The sequence below is a fragment of the Paroedura picta genome, chromosome 7, assembly GCF_049243985.1.
Source record: "Paroedura picta isolate Pp20150507F chromosome 7, Ppicta_v3.0, whole genome shotgun sequence".
In the NCBI taxonomy this organism is placed as follows: domain Eukaryota; kingdom Metazoa; phylum Chordata; class Lepidosauria; order Squamata; family Gekkonidae; genus Paroedura; species Paroedura picta.
This window is the reverse complement of record NC_135375.1, coordinates 13,756,257-13,782,248: the sequence shown is the minus strand read 5'-3', so window position 1 is coordinate 13,782,248 and position 25,992 is coordinate 13,756,257. Positions and strand designations below refer to the sequence as shown.

Sequence of the window (25,992 nt, the reverse complement as noted above, 5' to 3'; positions counted from 1 at the left end):
TGAATGTGGAGGTTCCTCAGTCACCAAGGCTAGTGGCCCCTAAAGCAGGGGTAGTCAACCTGTGGTCCTCCAGATGTCCATGGACTACAATTCCCATGAGCCCCTGCCAGCGAATGCTGGCAGGGGCTCATGGGAATTGTAGTCCATTGACATCTGGAGGACCACAGGTTGACTAGCCCTGCCCTAAAGAATCTTGGAAGGCCCACAAAGTTTAAGCAGCTTTCAGGTGCATGCATGCTTCTTCAGGTACATGGAAACACTTTCCCTGAAGCCTTATCTATGGGGTTGCATTGGGTGGGGGGTTAGTTGCCAAGAAGGGTGAGCAAAAGAGAAGACACAGAAGTTTTCGCAGTTTATGCCACCATTTATTGTTCTTTTTATTGTCTGGTAATTTTTATTGGGGAATTATGGGATTCTATTGTGATTATTTACTGTTTTATATTGTAAACCACCACGGGATGGCAATTGCCATGAGTGGCGGTATATAAATCTAAAACTAAACAAAACTAAGTAACTGGGCGGTAAGATCTGCTGAAACGGGACTCCAGCTGTTGTCAGCACCTGTGAGCGCCAGCAAATGAGCATCCAAGCCTCCACTACAGGTAACCCTTGAGGCAATCGGTTTCCACGCACCGGAATGAGCGTGCATTCAAACGAAACGTCATACCCAGGACCAAACTTTGCAACCCCTCTGCGCATGCGCGCATTGTCTAGTTCCAGTTTCGCAATTGCGCATGCGCCGCCCGAGGCTGGGCCCTTCCCGGGACGCTCGTCAGAAACACCTGGCGGGCGCGTTGGCGTCATCCCGGCGTCCCGCCTCTCACGGTAGCCGGTTACCAAGGCGACTGGTGGCGCGTCTCGGAAGAGGCTTCGGCTGCGGCGCCTGACGTCATTCCGGCGTCCCGCCCCTGATGCTACCCGGTTACCACGGCGACGGGCATCGCGTCCGTTGCCGCGCCGCGGAAAGGAGGACGAAGAGATGCTGAGCGAGGGGAGCCGCCGCTTGAGGCGGGAGGTGAAGGGCCCGAAGCCGCAGTCCATAGCCATAGTGAGTCAGTGGGGCTCGGGGTGGGAGGGTATTTAGGGGACTGCCCCCCCCCCCGGCTGAAAAGCGGTTAGTCCTCAACAAGTGCCCAAAGGGTGGCTCTCCAGCTGCCCATGGACAACAATTCCCATGAGCCCCTGGGGCATCTGGAGAGCCACCGTCATCCCTGTTATACATGGCCATGTTGTCAGAGGCTCATGGGAAATGTAGTCCAGGCTTTCTCAATCAGAGTTCTGTGAAACTCGGGTTTCTTGACAGCCCTGGAAGGGTCCCCGAATTGATGGGAGTTAGTTTTTTATACATTTTTTAAAAATTGTTATTTATTGGGTGTTTTGAGCCTCTTGTGGCGCAGGGTGGTAAGGCAGCCGACATGCTGTCTGAAGCTCTGCCCATGAGGCTGGGAGTTCGATCCCAGCAGCCGGCTCAGGGTTGACTCAGCCTTCCATCCTTACGAGGTGGGTAAAATGAGTACCCAGCTTGCTTGCTGGGGGGTAAATGGTAATGACTGGGGAAGGCACTGGCAAACCACCCCGTATTGAGTCTGCCATGAAAACACTACAGGCCGTCACCCCAAGGGTCAGACATGACCCGGTGCTTGCACAGGGGATACCTTTACCTTTACCTTATGAGCCCCCAAATGGCCAATGATGAACCTGGCAGAGGAGAGGAGGAACCCCGGGTGGGGGTGCTTCCCAGCCATATTCTGCATGATTCTGCCACTTCTGGGGTTTCTCGAAGCCTGAAGAATGTTTAGGGGGTCTCAACAGTAAAAAGGTTGAGGAAGGCTGCCATAGACAACCTCTTTGAATTATGCAGAGCAAGTCTATTTGCATGATCTGTTTTGCACATCCGCCATTGTTTCTAAGGGTGGGAAAAGTTGCCTTATGCTCCCCTCAATCCTCAAAGACATGCTTTCCCCCCCCCCCCACCCCAGGCTGCCAAATCTCCACAGCAAAGCCTTCCATGCCGGGAAATCAATATATGGAGGGCACAAGACAGGCGCCGCCATGCAGCTGCGCTCTATGCCAAGGCCCACCTCCTGGGCCTCCAGATCAACCAACGGGAGGAACTGAACGAACGCAAGCGGCTCCACCGCCTGGTGCAGAAGAAGGTGAATGCCGAACTGCGGGGCTTCCTGGCTGAGACCGACGAAAGAAGAGAGAGGTAGTCCGGGGTGGCTGTTGGTGGATGATTTTAAATAATATAAATAATATAAAAGCAACTAGTGCAGTGAATCCTGCCCTAAGTGTGAGTCCAGTGGCACGTGGAAAACCAGTCACATTTTCTTCAGTGCACAAGTGTGCACATGCAGAGCACACTTCCTCACACAAAATGAAATGGGGATTACAAGTCCACATATATAAGCAAGAGCTGGGCAGTGAAGTGTTGTTAGGTGCGAAGTCGTGTCCGACCCATCGCGACCCCATGGACAATGATCCTCCAGGCCTTCCTGTCCTCTAGCATTCCCCGGAGTCCATTTAAGCTCGCACTGACTGCTTCAGTGACTCCATCCAGCCACCTCATTCTCTGTCGTCCCCTTCTTCTTTTGCCCTCAATCGCTCCCAGCATTAGGCTCTTCTCCAGGGAGTCTTCCTTCTCAGGAGGTGGACAGAGTATTTGAGTTTCATGTTCAGGATCTGGCCTTCTAAGGAGCAGTCAGGGCTGATCTCCTCTAGGACTGACCAGTTTGTTTGCTTTGAAGTCCAAGGGACTCGCAAGAGTCTTCTCCAGCACCAGAGTTCAAAAGCCTCAATTCTTTGATGCTCGGCCTTCCTTATGGTCCAACTTTCACAGCCATACAGTGTGACTGGGAAGACCATAGCCTTGACTAGACACACTTTCGTTGGCAGGTGATGTCTCTGCTTTTTAGGATGCTGTCTAGATTTGCCATAGCTTTCCTGTGAATTAGCTTTCCTGTGAATTAGTACACAGTATAATGACAGCTTGTGACAGCTGTGCCATGAAATTGCCAAGAGCTGGACACAACTGAATGGCTGACAGCAATAACATAATGAAGATGTTTAAGAGATACAAGGGCCTTACAGGCAGGAGTGGTTTAAGGATTTGCAACAAAGCCAGTTTAAGAATTTGGGGGGCCCTAGCAGAGTACAGTTATGGCAGGAGCAGCTGTACTGGGGGCAGAAAGGCCTCCAAAAGTGGAAAGAGATGTCTGAGTGCCCCTAAAGAGGAGAACGGGGGTGGGGGAGAGGCTACAGATTATGGGAGGAAGGTACCATGTGGGGCCCCTCAAAGTGCAGGGCCCTTAGCATGTGCTACATAGATAAACCGGCCCTACTTATAGGAATTGAACCCAAATGTATGATTGCTCTGGAGGGATGAACCAGATCCAATGGGATTAAATTAATTCAAAAGAAATTCTGTCTAAATATCAGGAATACGTTTCTGACCATTAGAGTGGTTCCTCAGTGGAACAGGCTTCCTCGGGAGGTGGTGGGTTCTCCATCTTTGGAAATTTTTTAACAGAGGCTGGATAGCCATCTGACGGAGAGGCTGATTCTGAGAGGGCTCAAGGGGGTGGCAGGTTACAGTGGATGAGCGAGAGGGTTGTGAGTGTCCTGCATAGTGCAGGGGGATGGACTAGATGACCCATGAGGTCCCTTCCAACTCGATTTTATGTTGTTATTTCTTTAAGACAGGAGTTGTCAACCTGTGGTCCTCCAGATGTTCATGGACTACAATTCCCATGAGCCCCTGCCAGCAAATGCTGGCAGGGCCTCATAGGAATTATAGTCCATGAACATCTGGAGGACCACAGGTTGACTACGCACGCTGTAAGATCCTTGTGTCTGTTAAATGTACTTGTGTATTTATTCATTTATTATCCGTTTTATGTGCTGCCCCTCTGGTAGCTCTGGTAGCTCTTTCTATAAGGCTGGGGCCTGGGCTAACTTCACCTCTTTCGAGCTGGAGGCCTTGCCTTGAGCAGATGTTGTTCTGAGATCTCAGTGCTCTCTGGGGAATATAAGGGGGGAAACGGTCCCACAGGTAACCATGCTTTTTTGTTCTGTATTCTGGATAAGTGTCAAAGCAATGCGGTTTTGATGCCAAGAGCATAACATTTTCCAGGCTCCGGGATCTCCTGGAAAAGGAGGAAAGGGGTTACATAGTGGAAATGGAGTCGATGGAAGAAACCACCGAGGACAGAAAACAGAAAATGTTACAGAAAGCAAAATTACTGAGAGAGAATCGGGAAGAAGAGAGGCGGAAGATCGTGAGTGAAAAACGGGAGCAGCAGTTCAGGTAAGTTGGTCACAAGATGAGGAGGCCCTGTCAGGAGAGGCATCTTCCTCAAGCGGTGGGTTCTGGGTGCCTTAAAGCAGGGGTAGTCAACCTGTGGTCCTCCAGATGTCCATGGACTACAATTCCCATGAGCCCCTGCCAGCAAACGCTGGCAGGGGCTCATGGGAATTGTAGTCCATGGACATCTGGAGGACCACAGGTTGACTACCCCTGCCTTAAAGGTCCTGGGAGATGATTTTGGAGCAGGGTTACCAATCTTCAGGTGGGACCTTGAAAACTCCCAGTATTGCATCTGATCTCCAGATGATAGAGATCAATTCGCCTGGAGAAAATGGCGGATGAAGCTAGCCTGAGCTGCCCAGGCGAGGCCTTTCCTGCTGTTAAAGCCCTGAAGGCAATAGTTAAACTGAAAAGAAAACGGTCGTGCTTCCAGTTACATGGCCCACCTCGTATGGGTCACGACTTGCCAGTTCAATGCCAGCGGATCAGGCTTATCAATTAAGCTGGTGAACATTTGGAACACCAGAACTGTGTCTCCGCTGAGCGCGTGGCTTGCTGTTTGGAACTAAACCGATGTATTGGTTGGAGGGGCCGTCAATCATTTCTGCCGCTCTGGGTGAAGTTCCCTGCGGAAATCATTACCGATCCTTTTCCTTAAATGAATCTGGCAACAATTGTGTTTTATTTGCTGTTCCTGCTTCCTTTCCATTCATTAAACAGTCGACTCGTTTGTCCTACGATCTCAAGGGAGGTCACGCTAAATTATTTTAATATAATAATAATAATAATAGATTTCTGCAGATTTTTACAGCCAACCTCATTTCCAAAAGAGAGCCAGCCCTTTAAAAACTCTTCATTGTTTAAAAAATCAGCCTCCCCTTCCACATAATTACCACCGAGGAGAATTGTGCCCTGGCTAATGTAATCCTTGGAGAAATATTAAAAACAGTGCAATCTTAGTTCAGTCAACAGATGCTAAATCCCGGTCCTGCTGGTGGGTCTCCTAATGACCCCTGGGTTTTTGGCCACTGCGTGAGACAGAGTGTTGGACTGGATGGGCCATTGGCCTGACCCAATATGGCCTCTCTTAGGAATTCCTTAGGTTCTGATTCTTCAAGATTGGCTCCAACCATTTCACACTTCCTAGGTCACATCCTGGACAATATAAAACCCACGATCCAGTGTTTCAGGTTCTCCCTGTCCACAACCACAGTAGCTGTGCTAGAATGCAATTTGCAGATTGCTGACAGGAGAGCATTCATCCTTGCTAGAAAAAAAAAAACCCTCAACTGTAGATGGGAATCTGTTTGCGCTTTTTGACTAGAGACTCCCACGGAAAGTTTTGTTCATTAACCGTCCCCATTTCAGCAGCAGGGGGCACTTCTTTTTTATATTAAAGATAATTAGAATGCCATGAAACAAAGCGCTCCGGGAATGCCCTCCTTTCTCCTATTTTAGTGTACTCACTGAGAAGGCCGTAGTCCCTGCGGTTCTGCTTTAGTCCCATAAAAACGGGCCAGTGTTCACAAGGGGCACACATTCGGCTTGCGACCTACGCGAAGAAAACTAAAACTGCAGACTTGCCTGCAGGACAGCAGCTTAGAACAGTTGTTGAAGAGCCATCTGGGGAAGCTGATGTTTATTGGATCCTGTAAAGCTACGCTGGAGGAATTGTTCGGAGAGGATAGAGCAAGAACAGAGCTATTTGGTACGAACATGACCAGGCGGGCCAGTAGTTCGATTTAACTCTTGCCTTGCTTCTTAGAGATCCTAATCATTCATGTTGTTTGTCCAACAGCCTTAATCGGCTTTCTGTTAACGGGATTGTGAACCATGTATATTATGGCGGGGTTTCGTGAAACCCTGGGGTTTCTCCCTCACCCCTCCTGAAGCAGCAATTCTTTACGCCAATATCTGTGTCACTTTGATCTTGCTTCTCTGCGATCTCCCAGCATCTCCCAGCTGATCGGCAGCGGAACTCCGGCTTTTCTTCGCCGAGTCAACTGAAACGGCTGCATCTTCAAATTCAGCCCAGATCAACAGCAGATGCTTAATGGCGTGTCCCACAGGGGGCGAAGCAGAAGCTGCAGCAGAAGTTATTTGGCAGGTCTTGCGCCAAAATGTAAAGTAAACATTGGTTGTATGTAGGCCGGTCGCTCCAAAGCTTTTTTGGAAAACGCTGGTTAGCCTGTGAGAACTGGAGGCCTGCGGGGCCACAGAGTCGGTCAGTACAGAGGGGCACAGTGGCCTCCTTTTGGGTGGTGAGAATGTTCTTTAACAGCCTTCCTACAGCTTTTCCTAGCCCCCCCCCTCTCATCCTCGCCCATTAATAGGAGCCTTCCGGCTGCCCTCATTCAAGGTCGAGGCATCTTTCCAGCAGAATCAATCACTCCCACCGACTCGGGCTGGTGAGCCAACAGTCAATTAATTTTTACAATTGTTCCTTATAACAATTGTGTTTATTCTCCAAAGTATCATCAAGGGCTTTTCCTCTTCTCTCTCCCCTTGATCCACTTTGCTTTGCATCAGCGTTGCCAGCCTCCAGGGAGGAGCTGGAGATCTGGGATTCCAACAGATCTCCAGCCAACAGAAATGGGTTTCTTTAGGGGAAATGGCTGCTTTGAAGGGTGGATGCCACAGCGTTGTGCCCTGATGAAGCCCCTCCCCAAGCCCTGGCTGCACCTTCCAATTCACCAGGAATTTCTTTATTCGGAGTTGGCAACCCTACATCTCATTTAGGACACCCCCCCCCCCGCCAAAAAAAAGAAGTCCCAACCCTTAAATGAGTTCCCCTTGTTGTTTTGCCAGGGTAAAATAATGAAATCTGAAATTATCAATATCCTCGCTTAGTATCCTCGCTTTTAAAAGGTTTGTGCTGGGAGATGTTTGTTGGAGGAGGGCATTGATCCTGTTTCTCTGTGACATTCAAGACAGCCTATAAGCATTCTCAGAAGGTTTCCCATCAAAGCACTGGCCAGATTCTGACCTGTTTCCTTTTAAAAATTTCATTCATTCAATTTATATATTCATTCAGTTTATATGTCCTCCCCAGGAAGCTTTATTTTCTTTGTTTGTAACCCGTCTTTCATCCCAGTGGGGACCAAAACCAGCTTGTATCCTTCTCTCTGTCTTATCCTGACAGCAACCTGTGAAGTAGGTTAGGCTGAGCATGTGTGTCTGGCCCAAGGTCACCTTATGAACAAGTTTCTACAGCAGAATAGGAATTTGAACTCGGGGTCTCCCAGGTCCCAGTCTGACACCCTTAATTCTAGAACAAAGTTTGAGTCCAGCAGTACCTTTAAGGCCAACAAATTTTAATTCTAAGTATTCTTCAGCAGTATTGCTTCAGACCAACGTGGCCACCCACCAGATTCTTAACTCTGTGTTTGCAAACTTCCATGGCACAAGTCAGGATTTGAACCTGGATTTCCCAGATCCTGGTCTGACATTCTAACCACCGCACCAGGCTGGCTCTTACGAAGTTGCAGAAAGATTGTAGCCTGTGGAGAAGATGTTAAATTTATATTGGACAGGTGGGCAGGAGACTAGGGTAACCAGAACCTGGAGAGAAAGGCAGGCAAGGATTTTTGTGGGACTAAAGGGCTTCTTAAAGATGCTTGACAGAAAGGTGAATAACAGGAGGGAACGGTTGCCAGTAATCCTGCAAAGCATTCTTTGTGCCAATGCTGTCAAATGATTCTGCAGTTTGTTCCCTTGTCTATTTACAACTTATTCTGAGACCTTGTGCATGGCACTTCCTAATAGCAGACTAACAAGATGGTAAAGGATGACAAAAATTCAAGCAGCTCTAAAATAGAATGTGCAAAGGCCTTATCAGGCAAACAGCAAGGGAGAAACAGACACCCCAAAGATGCATGAACATGAATTTCATATTAAATATTATGGACCTTGCAGGTTTGCACGGTTTATTTTTCATGGCGAGCCCAAGGGCACCCAGCTGGGGGAGGGCAGAATTGAACCCGGCTCGCCAGATTAGAACTCCGCACTCCTAACCACTACACCAAACTGGCTCTCCTGCATTTCTGATCCCTTCCCCCTGTCCTTCCCTGGGCCTTCAGAGCGGACTGTGAGGAGCTCCGCACACAGTGGAGCCAGAAGCACCTGATGGAAGTTTGCGAAGACCGCCTGGCCCAGCTGGCCTTGAAGGAGGAGCTGAAGAAGCAGCGGGAGCAGGAGGAGGCCACCTACCTGGCTCTCTGGGAGGAGGACCGGCTGGCCAAGGAGAAGCGAGCCGCAGAGGAAGAGAGGAACCGAAACGCGCGGAATTCCGACATGCTGAACATGCTGAGCACCCAGAGAGCGGTGGCGGAAGCCCAGCGGCAAGAGGAGCAGCGACTCAAGGATGAGGAGGCGAAGTATATGGTAATGCGGCCGGCTCCTCCCCTGTTGTTGTGCGCGGGGCTTCCCTTGCAATGAGAGGAGGTTCCTACGGGGCAGACATCGTGCCAGGTCACAGTGCGGGAGGAATCAGGGGGTTGGGAAGGGAGTAAATCAGATCCCTCTGCCCAACTGAGGGCAAGACCACCTATTCGGCCCCCTGCGACTGCCTTTGTGAAGCAGGGAGCATGCAGAATAGAATGGCCTGCGTGGCTCAAGCAAGTGAGCCAAGTTATAAATGACACCCAGGTGCGCTAGCCAACCTGGCCAAGGTTTGTGATTCCTCACCAGCTGCAACAGGAGGGGGAGGCACCAAGGGCCTCCATCAGGCAAAGGAAGTTGTACTGGAATGGAGGTCGGTGTGACTCAACATCCAGCGACTGGGCATAGAAGGAGGAGAGGGAAATATTCCCTGTGATGGTAGGGGGGGGGGCAAGTGGGTTTCTTGACCTCCAGTGGGCTGCCAGCCTCTTCTTGCTTTTCTGTATACCCTCGTTTGGGGTAACGTCCTCTTCCTGGGTGCAAAAGAGCAGGCAGCTATGCTTCAGCTACTTGCAGTGAAGCATCACTTTAGGTGAAGAGAAGCTCTCACAATCCCCAACTTGAGCAGAAGATTAGTGTAGGAAATGCAGCTTTCCTTTGCCCACAGGGATCAAGGCGAGGGCAGCATCTGGGCCTTGGTACGCTTGCTCCTCTTGATCTGGGCTTGGTCGGGAGTAATTCTGGCTACCACGTTATGCCGTAGTGTAAGTGATCCATTCAAATGGGTAGCCGTGTTGGTCTGAAGTAGCACAATAAAACCAGAGTCCAGTAGCACCTTTAAGACCAACAAAGATTTATTAAGGGTGTGAGCTTTCGAGTGCAAGCTCGAATTTTATTGTGCTACTTCAGACCAACACGGCTACCCATTTAATGCAGCCACTCCCTGTGTCTTTCTTCTGCCTCCTGTGCTTTGGTGTGCCTGCAGAGTGACATCAGTTTAGGACCCCCCAGAGGGAGGGCCGGATGGGTTCTCTAGTGACTGCTAGGAGGTGGAGCAATGGGATGGCCAGAGGAAGGAACTGAGAGTTAAGGGCTCCCCTCGCCACCCCTGCAGGAGGAGGAACGGCATCTGTTGAAGCTGGAAGACGAACGTGCTGAGATCGAGAGGCGGCGGAAGCTGAGGGAATGCGGGGAGATGCTGATGGCTTCCGTGCAGGAGAAGATGAAGCGCCTCAACCGGGCCAGGCAGGAGGAGCTGGCGCTGGACATGAAGGTCCTGGATCACATCATGAAGCAGTCCCAGGAGGACACGGAAGGGCAAAAGAGACGGAAAGTAAGGCCACAGGGCTGGGCGGGGCGCTTGGATCCCAACAAGCGAGACTTCCCGGTTTTCCACCTCCTTGTAGCTCTGGGAATGGCCAGGAACTCTATGGTTTTGCCGGCGATTTCTAGAGCTCCTGCCATAGCTTCTGGACATCCCTTCAACATGATGTCCTTGTGTGGGGGGGACACTGGTTCGTTTTTCAAATTTTAAGCTAATTTTTTAATCCCTTGCCCCAAGTCCTGGTCTGAAGAGCTCAGCAGGGTCTGCTTGGACTGGCAGAAGCTCTCTAGAGCAGTGGTCCCCAGGGGACCTGGACCGGTCCGTGGATCAGTCGGTACCAGGCCGCGGCTCCTCCTCGTCCTCCTCCCTGGCTGCTGCTTTGGGGGCTGCTCTGCCACTCTGCCGCCGGCTCACCTTTGGTGCTCTCCAGCAGCCGCCATGGCTGGGGCTCCCCCTTGGCGTAGCACTGCACAGCTGCTGCTGGCAGCGCCCCCCAGCGGGTGGTGGGAAGTCAGGGGCACCGGCGGGAAAGCAAGTGGAGCAGGGGCTCAGGCGGTGGTGAAGTACCTCGGCAAAAGACTACCCCCCCCCCCCCGGGCCTCAGTAAAATTGTCAAGCGTTGACCAGTTCCGGTGATAAAAAGGTTGGGGACCACTGCCCTAGAGCATCCGACCAAGGGAGGCCTTCCCAGCACCAGAGCACCTTTTGACTCACCTGGTCCAGGGACTGATCCCCAAATCTCCTGGGCACAAAGCAGATGCTCTGCCAGTAAGCCCTGCTCCTTGTCATTCGGGACAAGTCGCCACTAGTTGTGCAGGAAGACAATGGTTGTGGAACGCTTTGGATGGCCAGAAGGTCAAACCGGAATGTCAGAGGCAAAAGCTGTTTAGGGTTAGCCACAGCCAAGCTGTTAACACCTCCTGTGCCTGAGGTCAGTGTTGGTGCCCTCCCCTCCCCACCTGCCTTTGACCACTTTGCCTTGTCTGCCCTTTGCAGAAGGAGCTCTTGAGAGAGCAGCAGATGTATCAGGCATACCTGGCGGAGCAGCTGGAGGAGGAGAGACGCCTGGAGAAAGAGATGGACAAGTTGCGGGAGGAGGAGATGGCCAGGATGTGGGCCAAGAGAGCCGAGCGGGAGAAGCGAGGGAAGGAGGCCCGCGAGCGCCTCATGAAGGAAGTGATGGATACGAGGCAGCTTCAGGTCCAGGAGAGACGTAAGGACACCTTCTTTATTGGTTCTTTACTTAGCACACGTCCTTTATTTAGCACTGTCACCACCCTGGAGTGCAGTTCCCAAAAACCCCTTAAGACAAACCAGCAGGAAACCCAAGGGCTGAGATAAAACCCAAGTCAGTCTTTATTTAGGGGAAAGCAGCAATACAGAAGATTCAGCGACAGGTCAAAAAGGTAAAGGTAAAGGTATCCCCTGTGCAAGCACTGGGTCATGTCTGACCCTTGGGGTGACGCCCTCCAGCGTTTTCATGGCAGACTCAATACGGAGTGGTTTGCCAGTGCCTTCCCCAGTCATTACCGTTTACCCCCCAGCAGCAAGCTGGGTACTCATTTTACTGACCTTGGAAGGATGGAAGGCTGGGTCAACCTTGAGCCGGCTGCTGGGATCGAACTCCCAGCCTCATGGGCAGAACTTTCAGACAACATTTCTGCTGCCTTACCACTCTGCGCCACAAGAGGCTCTTCAGCGGCAGGTAAACACTGTCTAGGACAAGATAGCAAAGGAGACCAGGCTAGTTATACCTTCAGACCCCACCCCAACCACCCCCCTTGACCAGAGTTTGGGCACAAAGACACTTTCCCACTTGGATTGTGTTTGATCTACCAATGCGTGAAAATATGAGACCCTTTGTTTAGCTAGAGGCCAGGTGTGAAAAGGCAAGTGGGATTGTTATACATTCCATTCAGTTTTCTTGTGCTGAGGTTTTTTTAGGTCTTTTGAACTATTTTATTGTATTAGGGGAATTTTTATTGGGGATTATATGTGTTGTGACCCGCCACAAGCCTTTCGGGAGTGGCGGGCTAGAAATCCAATAATAATAATAATAATAATAATAATAATAATAATAAATTTACACTACAGAGAGCCTCTGAAGTGCAGAGCTAAGGCAAGCTGTGTCGATGTGCAGTCGAGCCCCTTTCTGCATTAGTCAGTGAATCTCCAGATCCTACTCTCCTCCCTCCTCTTTTTCCCAGTGCAGAGAAACGCCCAAGAGCAAGAGGCCCTTCTTCAAGACAAGGAATTGCTAAAGGCCACCATTCAAGAATACAACCGTCTAGAAAACGAGAAATACGCAAGGTAATTTGTCTCAGCCCTGACCTGGATGGCCCGGGCTAGCCCCCTCTCCCCAGGCCGTCTGAAGCTAAACAGGGTTGCCCCGCTAATATTTGAATGGGAGACTTCCAATGAAAGGAGGTTGAGAGGGGACATGATAGCCCTCTTTAAGTATTTGAAAGGTTGTCACTTGGAGGAGGGCAGGATGCTGTTTCTGTTGGCTGCAGAGGAGAGGACACGCAGTAATGGGTTTAAACTTCAAGTACAACGATATAGGCTAGATATCAGGAAAAAAATTTTCACAGTCAGAGAAGTTCAGCAGTGGAATAGGCTGCCTAAGGAGGTGGTGAGCTCCCCCTCACTGGCAGTCTTCAAGCAAAGGTTGGATACACACTTTTCTTGGATGCTTTAGGATGCTTAGGGCTGATCCTGCGTTGAGCAGGGGGTTGGACTAGATGGCCTGTATGGCCCCTTCCAACTCTATGATTCTATGATTCTATGATTCTATTAATACCAGGGTTGTGCCGTGGAGGCAGGCCATGGCGAAGAAGAAGAAGAAGGGTTGGTTTTTATACCTCGTTTTTCACTGCCTAAAGGAAAGCAACTGGAACTCCTTCAGGAGTCCAAGTTGCCTTCCTTTCCTCTCCCCACAACAGCCCAGCCCTGCCTTCTTTAGCCATGAAACTACCTGATACTGGATCATGCCCTTGGCCCATCAAAGTCAGACCTGTCTACTGAAACAGGCAGTTGCTCTCCTGAATTGAACATTCAGCCAGGAGAAGAGGAGGCGGAGAGGGGACAGGATGGCTCTCTTGAAGTATTGGAAAGGTCATCACTTAGAGGGGCATTTCCTGTTGGCAGCAGAGGAGAGGGCCTGCAGTAATGGCTTTAAACTACTTGTAGGATGGTACTTGCCAGATATAAGGAAAATGTTTTTTCAACAGCCAGAGTAGTTCAGCAGTGGAATGGACTGCCTAAGGAGGTGGTGAGCTCCCCCTCACTGGTGGTCTTCAAGCAGAGGCTGGACTGATCCTTCTCCGGGATGCTTGAGGCTGATCCTGCATTGAGCAAGAGGTGGGACTAGATGGCCTTTGTGGACCCTTCCCACTCTGGGATTCTATGATTCTGTCAGGCAAAGGTCTTTAACACTGCCCCCTGCCTGCCTGATCCTCTTAACCGGAGATGCCAGGGATTGAAATGGAGACCTTTGGCTCTGCATTTCAATGCGCTGCTCCCAGGATTGTGAGAATTGCTCAGCTTTATCCTGTGCTCTTTCAACAGGGCAGGGCTGGGGGTAGAGAAAGACAGACCTCCAAAGGGTGCCACAGATCTGCCAAATCGCTCTTGTCCCCTATGGGTCATCCACTTAATAAAGCTGTCATCCACGTTTGACCTACCAGGCTCTGAGGCTGGCTGGACATCGCCGGCGTTAAAAATGACAATGCCGTCTCCTCAAAGCCATCCGATTTAACAAAGTCCTTTTGTACCAAGCTCTGGAGCACTCGTGCTATTCTGCCCTGGGCTTTCTGGGCTCCCCCGCTCCACTCCCCCGCCGCCTTCAGAAAAAGGAGCACCTCCTGGAAGATGCCCCCCACCCTTCAATGATAAGTTCTCTGTGAAATGACATCTCCCCTAGCAGGCTTTGCACTTTGAAATGGCAGGCAAGGATGGATGCTTGTAGATAAATGGGCTGGACTCTGTGGGTCAGTTCCACTCAGGGCTGTGCTTCTCCTCCCATGCCGGCACCGGAAGCAGGTCTTTGGCGCCTGGATGGAAGATGCCCCATAGCATTGGACTTTGGAAGAAAGCGTTGCTGTTAGCAATCGACATTGGACTAGGCTAGGGGTTGGACTAGATCAGGGGTAGTCAACCTGTGGTCCTCCAGATGTCCATGGACTACAATTCCCATGAGCCCCTGCCAACATTTGCTGGCAGGGGCTCATGGGAATTGTAGTCCATGGACATCTGGAGGACCACAGGTTGACTTCTCCTGGACTAGATGACCCAGGAGGTCTTGCAAATTGAAGGCTGTGGCTCCCTTTACTGAGTTAATATGCCTTGTGCGGGACTTCTCCCTGTTGCTGCCTTCTGCTTTTCCTGGCATGATTGTCCTCTGCAGTGAGCTGAACCTAATACGTTAGCCCCGATGTAGGCATTTCAGCTCAGCCTCAAGGCACCGTATGAAATGGGCTTTAAAAAAAAAATCACGGTCTACCTTGCCATGGTGTGTGGATTTCCAAAACTGTGGAAACGCTTCCAAGAGCTGTATGGTCTGGATCCCACGAAATGTGCTCGAAATGTGTTTATGGGTCTCCCTACAGTCCCTCTCGTAGCCCATCCCCAAAGCTGCTGCTGTAAGTTGCAGAACCTTTAGGAACATCTCTCAGCTATGGTTTCGTGAGAAGCCCTGGAAGGGTTTTCCAAAGGGGTGGGCGTTAATGAATTTTTAATATATGTTTTAAATTTGTTAGACATTTCCCGGGTGATATGACCATATGTGGTCACCTTGATCTGTCCCCCCCCCCAATGGCCAACGATGGGCCTGGAGGGGGTGGGGAGAGGCCTTGGGTGGGCATGTACACCGCTCTGCTTCCCAACCATATTCTGCATGACGGCACCACTTATGGGGTTTCTCAAAGCCTCGAGAATGTTTAGGAGGTTCTCAATGGTAGAAAATTTGAGAAAGTCTATTCTAAGACGCAATTGAGGAAGGGGCTGCAAGTCAGGTAGAAGTCAATGGAAATGGCCCCCTTCATTGTTACACAAGCTCTGCAGCAAACATGGGCAAGGTTAGGGGGATTTCTGCTGACAAACCCCTTCCTGCTTATAGAATCATAGAATCATAGAGTTGGAAGGGGCCATACAGGCCATCGAATCATAGAATCATAGAGTAGGAAGGGGCCATACAGGCCATCTAGTCCAACCCCCTGCTCAACGCAGGATCAGCACAAAGCATCCTAAAGCTTCAACCTTTCCCCCTGTGCTCCATCTCACGCTTCTTCCGACGCCCAGGAAGCTACACAGACATGGACCCATTCTGGGACCTTTCTGTGTTCCTTCTGTTGCCGTGGTTGACACGGGGCTCTCTTTTCTGATGTTCCCGCCAGGCGCCTGCGGCAAACGAAGGAATATCGGGACGACCTCCACGCTCAGATAGAACACAACAGGAGAGCCCGGGATTTCGAAAAGCAAGAGGAGCGCCGCGAATACCAGTCGGCCCTGGAAGCGGAGAGGCTCTTGCAAGAGAAGATCGCCGATGTCCTTTCGAGGCCTTACATGAAGCTGATCAACCTGCATCCTTTGCGAAGGCAGCTGGCCAGCCAGTCTCAGCCTGGGAACTGATCCCTTCCCCTCTTCTTTTGCTGTTCCCATTTGTGGCATTTAAAAAATTGCGTGTAAACTTCCCCTGCTTGTCTTGTGAGTACAGGACGCAAGGAACCTGGGGGTGGGGCCGCGGGTGGGAATGACATCTCCGAAAAATGTCATCTGCTTTATTCAGTTTTTGTTTTCTAATAAAGTAGAATTTTAAAGAACATTTTTAAAAAATACATTAGCGCTGACGGGGATGGATGAGGCTAGCCAGATCGTGGAAGCAAAGCAGGATTGGCCCTTAGAAACTGGGAGACCACCAAGGAAGTCCAGGGTTGCTATGAAGAGGCAGGCAATAGCAGCCCACCTCTGCTTCTCCCTTGCTCTGATCTAAATAGACCAGGCTAGCCTGCTCCTATCAGGTCTCAGAAGGTAAGCAGGGCCAGCCCTGGTTTGAATTGGCAGGTTCCAGATGGCTCATGGAGATCTGTGAGTAGAGTTGATTTCCAAGTGAGCAAGATCAGTCCCCCTGGAGAAAATGGCTGCTTGGGAGGGTGGGTTCTAGGACATTAAAAGGTAAAGGTATCCCCTGTGGAAGCACCGAGTCCTGTCTTACCCTTGGGGTGACGCCCTCTAGCGTTTTCTTGGCAGACTCAATACGGGGTGGTTTGCCAGTGCCTTCCCCAGTCATGACCGTTTACCCCCCAACAATCAAGCTGGGTACTCATTTTACCGACCTCGGAAGGATGGAAGGCTGAGTCAACCTTGAGCCGGCTGCTGGGATTGAACTCCCAGCCTCATGGGCAGAGTTTTCAGACTGCATGTCTGCTGCCTCACCACTCTGCGCCACAAGAGGCTCTAGGACATTATAGCCTGCTGAAGTCCTTACCCTCCTCAGGCCCCACTCCCAAAATCTCCAGGTATTTCCCAACCCAGAGCTGGCAATCCTAGTCCTGGTTAGTGTAAGGACAGAGGGCCAAGAGAAGACAGAGGGCCAAGACAGCAATCTGCCATACCAGAAAGGAGGATAAAAATGGCAGGTGATGAGAAATAGATTTATTTCACAAAGTTCCCCAGGCGTTTCGCCATGTAGGCTTTGCCAGGAAGGATCGCTAAAATAAACACCATGTTACGTTTCATACAATCATACTAAAAAGACCCCAGAGTAAACTGATTCTCAGATTGTGAAAAATGATATTAAAAAAGAGGATCATAACTGAGATACGTGTGGTATATTGACAAATATTTCAATTTTGATCCTGCAAATGTGTCAACAAGGCATCAATGGAAAGCCTTCCCTAAGAGCATAAAAAGAGCTCTGTTGGGATCAGACCAGTGTTCCACTGGCCCAGCATCCCATTTCATACAGTGGCCAACCGGTCGCCTTGGCGGATCAACGACACCCAGCACTGTTTTTTGGATGCTTTGCTTCTTTCACCTGCTTGCCCTTTTGGATGCAGAAACTTAGATGACTCCCATGTATCTGATGAAGGAGGGTGTGGGCATGCAAAAGGTGTCTATTTTTGGCTCATGCCTTGGGTGAGGTGCTGAATCATGCGCAGGAGTGGTTTGGCAGGCTTTGAGCCGGATTCCAAGTTGAGACAGTGTGCCAGTGTGGTGTAGTGTTTAAGGGCGACAGACTCTAATCTGGAGAACCGGGTTGGATTCTCGACTCCTCCTCCACATGCAACCAGTTGGATGCCCTTGGTCCAGTTCCATTCTCTCAGAATTCTCTCTCTCTCCTAACAGAGTATCTGTTGTGGGGGGAGAAGAAGAAGAGTTGGTTCTTATATGCCACTTTTCTTTCCCTGAAGGACTCTCAAAGTGGCTTACATCCACCTTCCCTTTCCTCTCCCCACAACAGACACCCTTTGAGGGAGGTGAGGCTGAGAGAGCCCTGAGATTACTGAAGAAGAAGAAAAGTTGGCTCTTATATGCTGCTTTTCCTCTGTTGTGGGGAGAGGAAAGGGAAGGCAACTGTAAGCCGCTTTGAGACTCCTCTGGGCAGGGTAAAAACCCCCAACTCTTCTTCTATGTGCCTGGCACAGACTGGAGTGCGTTGTCATGACAGTAGTGAGGATTCATATATTTATTCACTTTATTTGTATCCTACTTGTTCCCTGAACAAGGACTCAGTGGCTTACACTGTCTTTATGCAGCCCTCCTCAGTTTTATCCTCACAACAACCCTGTGACGTAGGCTAGCTTGAGAGTGTGTGGCCGTCCCAAGCTTCTACGGCAGAGTGGCGATTTGAACCCAGGTTTTCCAACGCTTCAACCACTGCAGCGCACTCAAAGATTTTCCCCTCTTCAATTGTATGGAAGCTCGCCATCCCCCCCCCCCCCTCCGGTCCTTCCCATCTTCCTCCCTCCCGCATTGTGCAGAGTGAGTTACATCCATTATAACCTGGTTTGAGTCAAGGGTCACTCATGCTTCAGAATGCTAAGCAGCGATGAGTAATCTATTCCCCAGTAACGCCATAAATCAGCAATTATTTAATATTTAGTGGGCCGAGTGATAGGCAGTTAACATTACAAAGCCCCCTTGGCATCGTCTCTGCCTCTCTGGGCTGGATGGGAAACCTTGCGGCCGGGTGGGAGGGAACATGAATCAATGAGAGATGCAATAAACACAAGGCCTGTGTGGCAGATGACACGGCGGTCTTTTGCCTTCATTCCTGGCTACTCCATGCAGCCAACTCCTGAGTGGAGCCCTGCATGGTGAGCACCAAAACGTTGGGGTGATTTTTGTCACCCCAAGAAATGCTCCCTCAGGCACCCCACCTCCTTTCTGCTTCATGCTCATACTCTTTAACTTTTGAATGGGAGCGTCACGGCCTTTCAAAAAGGACTGGCCAGGGTGGCTAGTCTCCAGGTGGTGGCTGGACATGTCCATAAAAACATCAGAAGAGCCCTGCTGAATCAGATGAGTGGTCCCTCTAGTCCAGCATCCTGTCTCACCCAGTGGCCAACCAGTTCCTCTGCAGGGCCAACGACAGAGCAGAGAGGCCGAGGCCTTCAAAGAACATGTGAGGAGCTCTGCTGGATTACACCAGTGGTCCATCTAGTCCAGGGGTAGTCAAACTGCGGCCCTCCAGATGTTCATGGACTACAATTCCCAGGAGCCCCCTGCCAGTGAATGCTGGGAATTGTAGTTCATGGACATCTGGAGGGCCGCAGTTTGACTAGCCCTGATCTAGTCTATCATCCTGCCTCTCTCACGGTAGCTAACCAGTTTTTCTGGAGAACCAGGAACAGGGTATAGAGGCCGATGGCTTCCCCTGATGTTGCCTCCAGGTGGGACCTGGGGATCCCCCAGAATCACTGGTCAACTCCAGGCAACAGAGATCATCTCCACTGGAGAACATTCTCTCTTAGAAGGCGAGCCATATGGCATTATACCCTATTGAAGTCCTTTTCCTCCCCAAGCCCTATCCTCTGCATTTGCCACCCTCAAAATGTCCAGGTTTTGCCCAACCCAGAGCTGGCAAACTTTCTCTTGGCTCTGGGATTCAGAGGATGAGTGCCTCTGAATGTGGAGGTTCCCCTCAGTCACCCTGGCTAATAGCCATCGATTGTGTTATCCCCCATGACCACCCAATCCCTTCCCGAGCTGTTTATTCCTGTGGCCATCACTACATCCTCTGGCAGCTAACAACATTGGAATCTCTCTCTGGGTAAAGGAGTGTTGCCTGTTGTCCTTCCTGAATCTACTGCTCAGTGGGGTTCCCTCTAGTAGTAGCTGGGGGGTTTAACCTCTATCATGACCCCTCTAAGTTGTCTCTTTACTAAACTGAAAAGTCCTCGACTCTTCACCCCTTCCTCAGAGGGAAAGTGCGGACTCTAATCTGAAGTGCCGGGTTTGATTCCCCACTCCTTCATATGCAACTGGTTGGGTGATCTTGGGCTAGTCGCAGTCCTGTCAGAGCTGTTCTCACTGAGCAGTCCTGCCAAAACTGTCTCAGCCCCACCTACCTCACAGGGTGCCTGTTGTGGGGAGAGGAAGGGAAGGCAATTGGAAGCTGCTTTGAGACTCCTTTGGGCAGTGGAAAGCGTGGCATAAACACCAACTTTTCCTCCCATCCTCATGGTTGCTTTCTTCTGTATTGTGATAGTTTGAATTATGGTTGAAACCCACCACAGCACAGGGTCCTTCCTGGTTTGTCCCCCACGCCACTCATTCCTCCAGAATTTTTTCTCTAGGCTGCTGGCAAACCTAGCGTAAAATTTCTCTTATTCTATTTATGCTCACCCTCCCCCCTTCCCAATATGGCCCCCAGCACCTGACACCGTTCTCCTCCATTTTAGCCTCACAATCTGTGAGGTAGGCCAGATGGAGACTGGCCCACAGTCACCGACCAAGTTAACTCTGCCACGGATCTTCCACATCATCGCCTGGCGCTGACCACTACGCTACACTGTCTCCCTGCCCTTGGACCAGGGGTAGTCAAACTGCGGCCCTCCAGATGTCCATGGACTACAATTCCTAGAAGCCCCTGCCAGCGAATGCTGGCAGGGGCTTCTGGGAATTGTAGTCCATGGACATCTGGAGGGCCGCAGTTTGACTACCCCTGCCTTGGGCTGTCACTCTGGAGAACGAAGGACGTGGACATCTTCAAGCAAGCGCTTTGGGCATATATGTACAATAAATTTATCAAAGGCCTCTAACGAGAGGCCTTAGCGCTCTAAACGGGCTTCCTTTTAAGACAAGCTTTCCCACTAATCTATAATTCACACTAATAGCTCCTCTGAGCTTTGGAGTCACCCCATCCAGGTTTCGGTATTAAATATAGGTTTAATTTCTTTTCCAGATTCCAAAAGTATTTAACTTCTTTTTTGGGGGGTAGGCAGGCAGGCAGAGTGAATAAACCAAACAGGGGAGTTCTCATTTCCATCCGAGGAACACCTGCCACGTATGCAAATCCAGCCGTCTATTTCAAACCCCAGCCGAGTTTTTAAATAGAGATAGGCTGATGTTTGCCTGAATTTCCATCTTTTAAAGGATGCTGCAGGGCGTATTGGTGGAGGGGGGATAACGAATCCCTCGAGAGTTCATCCTTGAGAAGCGTTTGGAGAAGGTTTTGCAAAAAAAATTTAAAAAAGCGTAGGAAAAGAAACAGTTCGTCTTCTTTTGTAACTTAGGGTCATTGGGGCGGATGGGTTTTTACTGTAATCTTTTAAATGTTGTTTTAAATAGTCGAAATGTTTTCATTTGCCACCCTGGGGGGAGCCCTAATGGGGTAGAATGGGAGTATAAAATGTTTTACATAAATTATTGTGAGATCAGGACTCCTAATGAAAAGAGTTCTTGGCTGCAGCTGGACGGGGGGAGATGGGAATGAATAGCCATCTTTTAATGTACTGGAGATTTTATGGGTTGGGCTCTTTTATTCTTTTATTGCAAACCGCCGCAGAAGAGCCTCTTGTGGCACAGAGTGGTAAGGCAGCAGACATGCAGTGTGAAATCTCTGCCCATGAGATTGGGAGTTCAATCCCAGCAGCTGGCTCCAAGTTGACTCAGCCTTCCATCCTTCTGAACCAGCCCGTATTGAGTCTGCCATGAAAACGCTAGAGGGCGTCATCTACCCACCTCGGAAGGATGGAAGGCTGAGTCAACCTTGAGCCGGCTTCTGGGATTGAACTCCCAGCCTCACGGGCAGATCTACAGACAGCATGTCTGCTGCTTTACCACTCTGTGCCACAAAAGGCTCTTAGTTTGCTTGTAGAATCACTCAAATCAAATATGTGTAAAGATGCCATAATTCGAACTGGTTATGTTTTCAAAAAAAATTTTTTTCTTCAGTGGTTTAGCTAGTATTGTAAATAAAAAATATTCATGAATATGCATCCATATACAAATACAGAAAGCTAATAAAGAGGATAATATACATCCTTAGACTTACATTTAAAAAATATTTCTCCTAAACTTGTCCACATAGAATCTTTAAATCCTCCTATAATTTTATAACAGAATATACAATACATTTGAGTAAGTCCGTGAGTACAATAGCGTGTTAAGGCACCGTAGTATGTTGAGTTTTATAAACTACCTTCAACTTTTGTGGTGTAATTGAGAAAAGTTCTCAGGGGGACAGAGTATATAATTATCTGTATATGAAAAAAATGAATATTTTAAAAACTATGTTACTAGCTAAGCCACTGAAGAAAAAGAAATTTTGAAAACTTGATTATAGCCGGTTCATGTTTTGGCATCTCTGGAAGTTTCAAAGCAGAGGCTAGAGAACCATCTGACAGAAATGCAGATTCTGTGAACTTAGGCAGATGGTGAGTGGGTGGGCAGAAGGGGCTGGGTCAGTGCTTGGCTCTTGTGGCCCTTTCTTGCATGCCCAGGCGTAAATGCTACTTTGGGGTCAGCCAGGAGGCAAATTTCTTCCAGGTCAGACTGGCCAGGGTTCTGAGGTTTTTTTTTGGGGGGGGGAGATAATCTGGGCCTGGAATTGGGGTGACTGTGGGTGGGCAGGTAGTTGTGAATTTCCTGCATTCTGCAGGGGGTTGGACTAGATGACCCTGGAGGTACCTTCCCACTCTATGATATTATTTACACATATTTGATTTGAGTGATTCTACAAACCACCCACCTGGAGGCAGGGTTCCCTAGTTTGCTGAGGAAGCCACCTCCAAGGAAAAACTGCAAAGCATCTTTCCCACAGAGAATGTCATGCAGCCACACCAAGAAGCAGTTATTTCTGCTTGGGTGTGCATTACACCCCTAATGATTCCAGCCACGTGGTTGGTTGGATGTAACAGTCCCTGTAGGGATTGCACAGAACTCCGGAAACAAACAACAAAAGGTTTAATTTATGCCCACCAGGGTTTAGGCACAGAATGCATTTTCAGGTGTGACAAAATAATTAAAGTGAAAAGAAAGAACCTGTTAAAGATGCCAAAGAGTCTGTAAAAAATTGGCTTAACCACAATTTCTAGGGAATTCCTAAAGGGTTAGCCCCTCCCAATTTCTGTCTCTCTGTACTCTGCGGGCAAAGATGCCCCACCTCTGGGAATAAAGAATGCATTTTAATAATTAGCTTGCGGCCGACCTGCAGCCTCTCCCCAGGGGTCTGGTGCCTTGCTTGCCTAATGGTAGGCTTGGAGAATTATGTTCTCTGCCTTTAACAGAGGCTTCCTGTGTAGCATTGAGTTAACTGACGTCACCTGGTAAATAACAGCCTACTAAGCCTCTATTAAAGTGACAGAACACTTCCCTCCCCCCCCCATCCAGGCACTTGGCAACCATAGTTAGGGCCATCCCAGCCCAAAGACCCAGTTGGTTTTTGCTTACAAAATGTGGCGGATTGACTCCATGACAGTGCATATGGTCTTGCCAGGCATTGTTTATCTAACAGCAATAGTTAGCCTTTGCTTGCGGATCTAGAAATCCACAGATGAGGGCCATGCCGAGCTAAGTCACATGTTTCAGGCAATCCTAGCTTTTTCTTTCTTTTATATTTTTGTACGGCATTCTTTTCATCTGTATGCATGTACGAGCACAGGAAAATGCAGGTTACTTTGGGAGGCGGTGTTAAGTCCTATTTATAGTTGAAATTTGTTTGTGTTTTTCTACAAGGGGTCAGCCCTAGGTTTGCAGAAAAATATAAAGAAATTACATATATAGAGAGATGACAATCAGTGTAGTGTGAGGGTTAGGAGCGTTGGGACTAGTATCTTGGAGACCCAGGTTCAAATCCCAGCTAGTGCCATGGGGGCGCTCTTAGGCCAGTCACAGCCCCTCCGCCTAACTTAACTCACAGGGCTGTGGTAAGGGCAGAAGGAGAGCTGTTTTTTTTTGTACACCCCGCTTTTCACTACCTGAAGGAATTCCAAAGCAGCTTACAAACCCCTTTCCCTTCCTTTCCCCACAGCAGACACCTTGTGAGGTAGGTGGGGCTGAGAGAGCTCTATGAGAACTGCTCTGCAAGAACAGCTCAAAGGGAACTGTAGCCCCTCCACCTAACTCACAGGGCGTGGTAAGGACAGAAGAAGAGCTGGATTTTTGGTACGCCCCGCTTTTCACTACCCGAAGGAATTCCAAAGCAGCTTACAAACCCCTTTCCCTTCCTTTCCCCACAGCAGAGATCTTGCGAGGTAGGTGAGGCTGAGAGAGCTCTATGAGAACTGCTCTGCAAGAACAGCCCCAAGGGAACTGTGAGTTGCCCAAGGTCACCCAGCTGGCTGCAGGCGGAGGAGCGGGGAATCAACCCGGGTTCTCCGGTTTAGAGGCTGCCACTGTTCACCCCCACACCACGCCGGCTCTTCCCTTCCAAGCACGCTGCGATTTCCTCTCCTGCACCTGCCCAGGGAAGCCCGATGAAAAAAGAACCCGATGCAAAAGCATAATCCAAAGCAGGGGTAGTCAAACTGCGGCCCACCAGATGTCCGTGGACTACAATTCCCATGAGCCCCTGCCAGGGGCTCATGGGAATTGTAGTCCACGGACATCTGGAGGGCCGCAGTTTGACTACCCCTGATCCAAAGCAAGGAGGCTGGAACAGGTGGGCTGAGCGGGAAGCACAGGTGAGGCGGAGGCTGGGCTCGGCAGCGGAGGCTCAATGAGAAAGGCGGAAAGAAATTACGCGAAGCCCCGAAGTTCTCTCATCTCCGGCTCTCTTCGGCGGAAGGCTGAGCAGCAGCGACTCCCGAGAGCTCCTCCCCCGCCCCGCATTTCGCCCGTCCGGCTCTTTTGGGTTCCGCGGCGCGGCTGTCCGCCGGACGGGGGCGCCCTTGCCTCAGCCGCCTCCCGCCCTGAGCCGAGCGGGCGCTGCGAAGGGCCGGGCGAAGCGACTCCCGACGCCTCCTTCGCCGCACCTGCGCCGGCCGCCAGCCGAGAGGAGCCCCGCCGTGCGCCCGCCCGCCCGCTCCTCCCTTCCCTTCCCTGCGCCGGCCGCACCCGGCCCGCCCGCCCGGCCAAAGGTCGTGCTCGTCGGCAGGAGGCAGGCAGGCGGGCGGCCATGCGGCGGGGCTGCGGGCCGTGAAGTCGCCTCGGATGCGCCCCCGGCCGCTGCGCTTCTCGCCGCCTCCTGCGCCCCGCCGGCCCGGCCATGTCGCTGGTGGAGCTTTACACCAAGGTAAGGAGTGGGGCAATCACGCCTCACCTGGAAGCCTTTGCTGGCCGGAGTTGGGTTCCCTTTTGGGGGGCTGCTCCTCTCCTCTCCCCCCCCACCTCCCCCAGTTTGGCCGTGCCACTTTCTTTGCGGCGCTCCTGCAGTGCAGCGCGATCCTCTCTTGCGGGGATCCCTCTTTTTCTTTGGCGCTTTGCGAAGGGGGTCTCTGGAGCTGGCTGAGGTTGAGTCGAAGGGGGCCGGGGTTGCCGGCTCTGGCTGGCAGCCGCTGCCTTGGGGGCGCAGGTGGAGGGCTTTTCCTCGCACCTGCGACTTGCTTGGTCCTTTTCGGCTTGGAGAAGCTGGGGGTTGAACCTGCGAACTTCCCGGCACAGAATGCGGCTTCCCTGTCGCGTAGCGGAGGATCTTTAGCTCTGAAAAGGCTTCCCTATATACTCAGGCTGGAAGTAGCTGCTGTGTGCTGAGTCAAGCTATCGTTCTGGATTACCAGCTAGGGCTGGCAGGGATTCTTAAGGGTTTTCACGTAAACCCCCCTTTTAAAAGGGACGCTCAAAAGCTTATACCCTTGATATCTGGTTGTTTGGACACGACTTTTTCTCTTTTTTTAAAACCAGCAGTTGCCAGGGACTGAACTTTTGACAGATGGGTCCCTGATTGTTTGAGCATGAGGACCTCTTGAGAACCTTCCCACCATGAGAGTACTTGCACCTGTTAGTATCCGTGGTCTTAAAGAAATACTTAGCGGCAGAAAGATTAAAATGACAATGCTTAGGTTGCCTGCAGATTAATGGACTCCTCCTAATGAATCCGTATCTGGTGGGGGGTGGATCGTGGCATAATCTCGTGGCAAAAGAGATTGTGTGTAAGAATCGAAGCAAGGATCACTAAACAGGGGGAAGGGGGATGGTGATGTTTTCGTGTGTATGTTGGTTTAATATGTTCCTATAAAAATATAATAAATTTTAATTCATATCCTGCTTTTCCACGTTGTTCAGGGTGGGTAGCAACAATTAAGGAGTGCAAAGTCAATTTTGAAGCGTTATCGGAATTGTTTTGTGTAACCCCCTTTCCTTTTCTGTGTGCTTCTTATATCTCTAGAATTTCTTCTTTTTAAAAATCATCTTTAAAAATCCACCCTTCCCCCCACTTCTCTAGACCAGGGGTAGTCAACCTGTGGCCCTCCAGATGTCCATGGACTACAATTCCCATGAGCCCCTGCCAGCTAACGCTGCCAGGGGCTCATGGGAATTGTAGTCCATGGACATCTGGAGGACCACAGGTTGACTACCCTTTGGCACTCAATGCAGATGC

At 50.3% G+C, this 25,992-nt stretch overlaps 2 protein-coding genes across 2 annotated transcripts in view; both read left to right on the top strand.

Annotated features, from left to right (window-relative positions):
• Positions 1–839: 839 nt before the first annotated feature.
• CFAP53 (cilia and flagella associated protein 53) lies at positions 840–15,829 on the top strand. The gene is made up of 8 exons (XM_077346776.1): positions 840–1,048; positions 1,980–2,209; positions 4,133–4,306; positions 8,386–8,689; positions 9,801–10,019; positions 11,007–11,223; positions 12,218–12,320; positions 15,404–15,829. Exons 1-8 carry the CDS (start codon positions 980–982, stop codon positions 15,636–15,638), a joined length of 1,551 nt encoding a protein of 516 aa, XP_077202891.1. The 5' UTR covers positions 840–979; the 3' UTR covers positions 15,639–15,829.
• Positions 15,830–24,308: 8,479 nt separating this feature from the next.
• Positions 24,309–25,992, top strand: part of MYO5B (myosin VB) — a 296,164-nt gene continuing 294,480 nt past the window's right edge. Inside the window, exon 1 of the mRNA XM_077346770.1 lies at positions 24,309–24,687. Within this exon, the coding sequence (XP_077202885.1) occupies positions 24,661–24,687 (27 nt within the window). The 5' untranslated portion in view covers positions 24,309–24,660. The remainder of the gene's footprint in view (positions 24,688–25,992) is intronic.

Excerpts from the sequence above, each read along its gene's own strand:
- CFAP53 (XM_077346776.1), top strand. The coding sequence starts at position 980 with ATGCTGAGCGAGGGGAGCCGCCGCTTGAGGCGGGAGGTGAAGGGCCCG. Across the intron at positions 4,307-8,385 it reads AAACGGGAGCAGCAGTTCAG|AGCGGACTGTGAGGAGCTCC; the intron begins GTAAGTTGGTCA and ends CTGGGCCTTCAG. Across the intron at positions 8,690-9,800 it reads ATGAGGAGGCGAAGTATATG|GAGGAGGAACGGCATCTGTT; the intron begins GTAATGCGGCCG and ends CCACCCCTGCAG.